At 43.8% G+C, this 8,182-nt stretch overlaps 1 protein-coding gene across 17 annotated transcripts in view; it reads right to left on the reverse strand.

The window, feature by feature from the left end:
* Positions 1–7,878, reverse strand: part of TCF4 (transcription factor 4) — a 444,763-nt gene extending 436,885 nt beyond the window's left edge. For 9 of the 17 annotated variants that reach the window (XR_010793922.1, XM_066617926.1, XM_066617924.1 and 6 more), the window contains exons 1-3: positions 7,231–7,878; positions 4,712–4,803; positions 2,966–3,038 (exon numbers count right to left, since the gene is read on the reverse strand). Coding sequence is in view for 16 of the 17 variants with exons in the window: in XM_066617926.1 (XP_066474023.1) it covers positions 2,966–3,038; positions 4,712–4,783 (145 nt within the window). In the remaining variant the exon portion in view is untranslated. Of the gene's footprint in view, positions 1–2,965; positions 3,039–3,632; positions 3,643–4,711; positions 4,804–5,023; positions 5,056–5,781; positions 6,130–6,340; positions 6,406–7,230 lie in introns of those variants that run through there. The other 8 variants (XM_066617927.1, XM_066617917.1, XM_066617912.1 and 5 more) reach the window with 7 other exon arrangements.
* Between the last annotated feature and the right edge of the window lie 304 nt (positions 7,879–8,182).

Genomic DNA, 8,182 nt, shown 5'->3' on the forward strand with positions numbered 1-8,182 from the left:
TAGTCCAGTCCTATCTCACTAGAAATTTAAAAAAAAAATTATTTTTACGATTTCTGGGAATAGCAGTAATCACCACCATGCTGGCAAACTTTCCTAAGTTGACTCCAACATCCTGAAACCACTGGAGAAGAAGACTAAAACTCATATTCTCAAGTATTCAAACTGAGCCAAGGGACGTTTCTTTCAACTTTGTTCATGTCCTCCCCAATTCTCCCTGTTAAGGTCATAAGGCCTCTGAACCATCATGGCTGGATTGTTTTAGTGCTCTCTGCTGAACACCTGCAAACATCAAACAAAAACTGCTGGTCCTTTACAGCGTTGACAAAAGCCTTTCATGTGAAAAATGCACCCTGGGAACGTCAGGCCTGTGGCTCAGGTTACATTCCTGTCTCCCTTGCAGCCTTACAATTTCTTGAGGTAGCAAGAGGCCATATTTGCAAAATTAAAAATTAAAGGAAATACAGGCCCATTTTATTTTCATTCACATATTACAAATCACACCAGATCATTGTGCAATAAGCAGGCAGATTAAGCACGCACAGGCATGCATGAACATGCAAAGACACACATTCTTTTCTTTGGAATCTTCTGTTTAATAAATAAAAATTAAACCAATACAAAAGACACTGATAACTCTTCCACTAATTGAGTACCAGTTTGATAGGAGATATGAAAAAATGCCTAAATTCTCTAAATCGAATCCCAACAGAGGCAGCAAATTGCATTTGATATTCGGTTTTTTGAACAAAAAATTTAGTTAAAAGCACTGCTATCAATAAGCAAAGCCAGTACAACAAGTAAGTCTGCAGTGCTGAGTTTTCTGTAACTGAAAATCTGTTTGTCTGAATATATCTTACTGTAGTTTCCATGCTTAATACAATCACCATATTTAGACTCACTATAACTGTGCACAACATTACTCTATACTGCTTATTTGCCTAAAAACTTACCAGCAAACAAGGTGTATACCTTTAGGTCACAGATTTTCCTTAGGATTTAGTGCCAGGTTATAACTTGTGAGATTCTACAACTTTCTGTTATCACTGATTTTTTTTCTTTTAAAAGCCATTGCCTAATGAGAATAAGCTGCTACCTATATCACTAAAACTATACAGTTTACCCATACCTCAACAACACCTTCAGTTCATTACTATAACAGCCATTTTTTATTTTATTTTATCAGATAGGACAGAACCCTATAATTTCTCTCTGTCTTGACTATATCCATGGTTGGTAAAAGTTACAATGCATTCGGATGCATCATTTGCTTATAAATCAGTTCACTGAACTTACTTACAAGAAGGTATGCTTAGCAGTGTGACCTTAGAATGGCTTATAAAAAGAGGCATTGTTTTAGTGCCTCCACACTTTAATTTTCTTGCTTTGCCTCAGGTTCAGCAGGGATTCTTTTCTCCCTTCTGAATTATTTGCATGTCAGGCTTCCCGCACTACAACAATATTTTTGTGTTGAACATACTAAAAAAAATATGTCCCGTTTCCCAGATTTTCAGATAGTTTGTTCCTTCTCTTTTAACTGTTGCTCAGCTGGCCACACAGTAGCTGTAGAAAATCCCTGAAAATTAGCATCTTTCTTATTCATGCTAGACCAATAGTCACCTGCAGCATTGATTATATATAAGCCTGACAAATTGATTAATCTGGCATAATACTGTACTTTGTACTGCTTCTAAACTGAAGAAAAAAAAACCTGAATACTCTTATTTCTTTAAAATTTGTTACTGTGAATTGTAAATATTACATGTGATTCACCCTTAGTGAGCAAGTATTAGCAGGTATTTAGTTCCACAGAAATGGATGACACTACATTCACAAAAACAGGTTCAGAAATCATAGTATATGGATGGCCATCAATGAAATCTCTAATATCAATTCACCTATCGTATGGCCATTTATAATACACACATTTCTTCATTTCTAAAAATTCTGAATATAATCAGATAATATTTAATGATGCTGCTTGCTACCAAAATGCAAGCTAGATACAGTTTAGGTAGAGGTGTGTCATCTTGGAAAATTCTACATAAAAATATACAATTGGCAAGAAAAGAAAAAAAGACTGACTCTAATATCTGCCAAAACAACACACATTATTTCATTCTTTGTACACTTTGTCTTCAATCCTGTTCCATTAAAGCCTTTGGGAACGTTGCCACTTATTTTGATACAAGTAGGATAGCACCCCTAGATAATCACTGGTGGTGAACTTGCAAAGGCTTGTCAAAATTTAACATCTGGTTCAGAGATGCTCTCCATATAAAACACTTTCTACACTGTACTGTGGTGTGCAATTGCCAAAACACAGAAAATGCTGCAGCTGTTTAATTGTATATATATCTGAGGCGTGTCCAAAGAACTGCATGCAACAATGTAGGAAACTCAATGAAATGAAATTATTTGGGGGAGCTAGTTCAAATGCATACTTCTTTTTCCTAGCCTGACAAAAAATGAATTATTTCCAATAAACATCCTCTACGTTTGAGATTCTGTTATTATATTCAGGGGTTCCTACATTAATTACCGAATCCCTTGAATAAACTGGGACTTTAAAAAGAGAGTGAGAGAGACACAGAGAGAGAGAGAGCAGCTAGGTGCTCTTACAACTTAAAAAAGAGTTTGCTTCTTGTCTTGGCCATTGGAAACAAGTACTATCTTTGTCCTCACATAACAAAAGAGAAAACACACTTTAGAATTTTAAAATCTCCCAAATGTGATTTTGTTTACACCTACTTGTGAATTAGCATCCTGTGAAATATTCTTCACAAGAAATGAACTATAATAAACATGGGACAATATGAACAACATCAATATTTCAGTTGAAATCTCCGTGGAAGTCTCTCACCCCAAATGGACTTCTGCCATTACAACACACAAACACAAAGTCGATGTGGGGAAAAAAATAATCTAAAGACACTTTAACTGCACACCAAAAAGAAAGTGTACATACTTGAGCCAGTAAAATGTCCACTTGCCAAGGAAGTTGGTCCATTTTTCCCACTGCTCACCGGAGGTGAAAACATCTAAAAGAAAACAAAGAGGCATTATTGTTGGTAAACAGGATTTTTTTTTCTACATTCAGTGATAGCTCAAATTTCATTCAACTTTATACAAATGCTATAATAATGGCTTATTTAAATATGAAACATCTCCCATCTCATCTTTCATAATGGCACAGCAGTTTGTACAATCCATGCCCCATCTCTTTTTTTTTTCTTGTTAGTTTCACTTGTTCCCCTAAGATACAAGATTTGGGGTGGGGGACCTCAGTACCCCAATCACAAGATCAAGCCTTAATACTAGGCAAGAAACATTTAATACCCTTCTGAAACATTTAGATGGGCAAAGGTGAGGAAAAAAAGTTTGTGACTGAAACCTTGGTCATAAACGTAGCTATATCCATCTCCATCCCGTTTTAGGATTTGCCTGTCATATATGAACCCAAATAATATTAATGCAAAGTTCCACCTGCCCTAAATTTTCATCTCGGCTCTTAATGGGAGAGCAATTTGAAGCAAGACTCTCTCTCTCTCTCTCTCTCTCTCTCTCTCCCCAGCATTTATTTCAACCCTAATTGGTTTCCATCTTCTTCAACGTGTCTAGTGGATAATACGCACCTTCCCTGAGTCAGAGACTACAAAAAGCAAAGGAACAAATGGAAAAAGCACAGCTAGGAAAGTGGGGGCTACAGAGCTGCCTCAGGCTACAGTTCCTGGCCAAACTTCCCAAAGCCATTTCTCGAAAGGAAAGTCTGGAGGAAAACAGCAGACTGAGATAGCCCCCACTTACAAGGTGGTTTTGATTCTTTTCCCCTCCCAGTATTGAAATTATTTAAAGACACAACATCAAATTGACTTGTTTTGGAGTTTCCCCCCCCCCCTATATGAATAAATAAATAAAGACTTCTGACATACTGGAAGAGGGGTGGGGGGAAGATTAGGAGGGGGAGAGAAAAGCAGGGGTGGAGGAGAGAAAAGCAGGGGTGGATGGAGGTGGGAGGAATATGGTACTCGGCAGCTACCCAGGATCTGGTTAACATTTGGCCTCAAAACTAAGATCTTTACAAAAAGCCTAAAGAGATAGTAAGTAATTTTTAATTAAAAAGAAAAACCACACACACACACACACATACACACCACTACCCATCAGTGCAAGGTGGGGGGAGTCCACAGGAAAGTTGCAACCCATTCATACATAAACAGGAGCAATCTGAGATTTCAGTGAAAACTTGAACTGAACTAGTCCTGGATTTCCTTTCACTTTCCATGTGCCAAAAAATGAAACAAGGGAAGAACTAAGAGCACAGGATAAGTAACTGATTAGCCATCAGTTAGTTGGCATACAAGCCATACTTTCAGAATCCAATGCACCATGTAAAGGAACTATTATTATTAACAAAGAGCGATGAGAAACATCCACAATTTTTACAGAGGATGTGTGGGTTTATTGGGGGGGGGGTCAAATCAGAAGAGCACATCCTGGAAAATTGTGGACGATAATCCATCGATTTTCAGATATAATTTGACAAGAGTCGAATTGGTCGGTAGTAATCATAATTAAGGATAATGAGAATAAAGCGTGCATATTTACCGTGAATCTAGCTGTTGATTAAAAATTACTCAATGTACTTAGCTCACAGTTTTTGCTTTGTTTTGGTTTAGTTTAACAGACTTTTTTTTCCACCGTTGTTTCTTACCGCACTGAAATCCAGTAAATCACTGAGTTCTTTGTCCGTCCCTAAGGCAGCCATTCGCTGTTGGTGATGCATTTTAGCAAAATCACACAAACCTGGAAACATGGAAATAACCGCAATCAGAAACCCAGTCCCGAGCCTTGCAGGAAACAACAATCGGATTTTTTAAAATGAGACTAAGGGGGGGGGGAGGGGAAGAGAGGTGGAGGAGGAGGAGGAGGAAGAGGGGGGAAGATGGAGGTGCAGCCACAACAACGAGGAAGAGGGCAGGGAAGGTGACCCTCCAGTTCCAGCAAGCCGAGCAGGCAGTCTAACCCCCAATCCAGGAAGGAGACCGAGAGAGAGACGAGGAGCCACGCCGTTCAGCGCATCGTTTATGCAACAGGAGGTTCAGCCAGGGATGAATGAGGGAACCGCAGCAGCAACTACAGCCCGCCGCTCCTCTCAACTTTTCTGGCTTATTTCTTGGGCACCCTTTACTCCTCCTCCAGCTTTCTCAGATCATTTTATTCGAAAAGTCTCGAGGCTGGGGAGAGCCACCCCGGCTGGCGCCAGAGGTTTGGTGGGTGGCTGGGAGGGGTGGGGGGCAAAGGAAGATGGATGGAGAGTTTGGGGAAAGGGCAGAAATCCGCCTTTCTGACCATCAGCCTGGACACTGATTCGGGCTCAACCGCTGCCCAAAGTCTGGGTGGGGGCAGGAAAGGGAAAGAGTCAGCCCTTCCCCCCCAAAAAAATCAGGCGAAAAAAATCCCTGGGAGAGGAAAAGAAAGTAACTCGGAGGCAGGCCCCTTTGCAACAAAGTCGCCCGAGCCTTGAAAGCAAACAATTGAAAGGAGGGGGAAGGATGGCAAAGGCGAGCTTAGCGCGCACACACACACACACCCATGCACCCCGTGGAGCGGAGGGGGGGATTCCGCGTGGTTAAATGAAGCCACCACCAGCCACGATCAGGGCTCTTTCCAGGCGCACCAGTCCAAACTAACTCCGGTCTGAGGACATTTAAAACACACACTCATCACACACACACACACACACCCATCACACACAGAGGCAGGCAAGCCTCCGGTACCTACCGGCCGAGAGAGAGGAGAAGGGGCTCCCTTTCCGACCACAGCCCCGAGCTCTGGGTTTCATTGCGCGCAATCAAGGCATCCACCAGGCGCACGACGCGCGGCGCGCAGCAGAGAGAAGGGGAAGGGGGAAAGGAGGGACCCCGCAGGCGGGCGCCACGCGAACCCTCTCCCGGGCTGGGGGAGAAGAAAGGCACACGCAGGAGGAGGCAGGAGGAAGCCCGGATTCCGGAGCAAACTCTGCTCTCCTGCCTTGGGGGAGAGCGAGAGGAGGAGAGGGCGAGGGGGAAAGGAAGCAGGGGGGGCGGCACGAACCACGACACCCCCCAAGCCCCCCACGACACGCGCACAGCCACAGAGCCCGAGGAAGCCGGGCTGCAAGTTCAGCAGGGAGCCCAGAGGCAGCACCAGCCCGCTCGTGCCTTCCTGAGGATATTCCCCAACACACACTCATGCATGGAACACACACACACTCACAGAGGCAGCCACACCGCGCCCCCCCCCAAAGGAAATCAGTGCGTGTCTATCTATCGATCTCTGTGCAAGGAAGGCGAGCCAGCACCTCGTTTTCTTCCATGCCTGTGGCCAGGTCTCTGGGAACGCACACCTGAGTTGCCGAGCTCCTTTGGCCTCCCTCCCGGTCCCCAACCCCCGAAGCACTTTCTCAAGATTTATGAGGTCAAGCATCATCCTCCCCCGCGAGGCTCCGGGCCAGCAAAGCAACTTTATACTCCGCTGCCTGCAAATGCACGTGATACAAAAGACTGGGATGGCCGGGAGAAGCGAGATCGCCTCCCCAGCCGGCCTCCGAGTGTGCCGGGCACTTGGAGAGGGGACGCGTTTCGTGTGGTTTCATGCTACGGTGTGGGGACCCTCGACTCGCCCCGCACAGAAAGCATCGCTGCAAACTTTGTTCCCAGGCTGAGCGTTGCACTGGCTTTTTTGCACCCGCAAGTTTTCGGGAGCCGATGCCAGCCTCCTCCCCCCTCTACCTCCGCCACCCCGCCCCAGCATGTTCTTCTTTCATTCCAAAATGTTGCTTCTACAGGCCGCACATGAGTCCCTGCCGAGCCTCCCTCCCCCGCACCCAGCAGACCACATTGACCTTCCTTTTTTGCAACGCTAGGCACCAACCCCATTCTTTACTTGATCCTGGTGCAGTACATATATATTTTTTTTAATTCATGCACGTGTCTTTTCTCGATTTATTATGCACTTAATAAGTGTGTGAATAGTATTACGTACACAGTACAGATCAATTCACATCGCCCCAGGGCTGCAATCCTAGCCACACTTACCTGGGAGTAAGCCCCATTCACTATAATGGGATTTACTTCTACGTAAACAGGCATAGGATTGAGCTCCAAGTTGTATCAAGTTAAAAAAAAATAATACATTGGGATCAACATTATAAAAAAAAAAAATCACTCCAAGAGGAAATTATAACTTTACCTTAAATGGCCACAAATATGTTCACAATATTCCAAGGAAAGGTATTTTAGGGGAAGCAAAGAGTAAATCTTCTGCAAAGGTGCTTTACTGTTTCACGTGTATTTGACCCTCCCCCCCCAAAAAAAGATAAGAAAAAGTACTTTTAAACTCGTACTCAAGTCTTGATCCAAAGAATATTCCACCAATTCTCAGACAACTTTAGGTCGGGTGTAGGAAGGGCTCTGCTTTGTTTATGAATCTCCACCACAAGGCAATTGCCCTCAAAGTCTTCCCACCCAAATAAAAGCAAAAGGAAAAGCCAGCAAAAGCAGTCACAACAAAAACAACGAGGAGGAGGAAGATCCAGGAACTTTCCCCAGTTATCAGCACAGGACTACTCATAAACTATTTTGGAAAAAAATCTCGGTGGCAGTGCGATTTCCCCCCTCTGTCTTTAAAAAGAAAGCACACACACACACACAAGAGAAAAAGTCTTAAACTTGTTGGAACTTTACAGATTTCTCTTCCTTCTCATCACCATCATCACCACCATCATCATCATCATCACTGACTCCCCCATGGAGAAATTGATAGTAATACGTTTCCCTGAAAGATACATTGTAATCCATTCACATCCGGGCAATGCAGCGGTGCTTATAAAGACGAAAAAAGCTGCTGCTACCGCCACCGCTGCTGCTCGCACGTTGCTTGCTCCTGCCGCGTCGCCTCTTACAGGGAGTGACGACAAAAGGAGGCAGGGAAAGGGGGGGGGAGGAAGCATAGAGAGGTAAACAGCCAGCCTAGAAAGTCGACCAAGATGGAGGAGACAAAACTCTGGAAAGGGGGGTGGGGGAGCAGAAAGTGCAAAGAAAATGCAACTTAATGTTCTGATTAAGGCTTGGAGCTGTGGCTTTCTCTGCAATATTTTTGCTTCCCCCCCCCCCCTTAAAACCCTGCAACATGCAAAGTGGCT

This window comes from Tiliqua scincoides, chromosome 2, assembly GCF_035046505.1.
Source record: "Tiliqua scincoides isolate rTilSci1 chromosome 2, rTilSci1.hap2, whole genome shotgun sequence".
NCBI lineage: Eukaryota > Metazoa > Chordata > Lepidosauria > Squamata > Scincidae > Tiliqua > Tiliqua scincoides.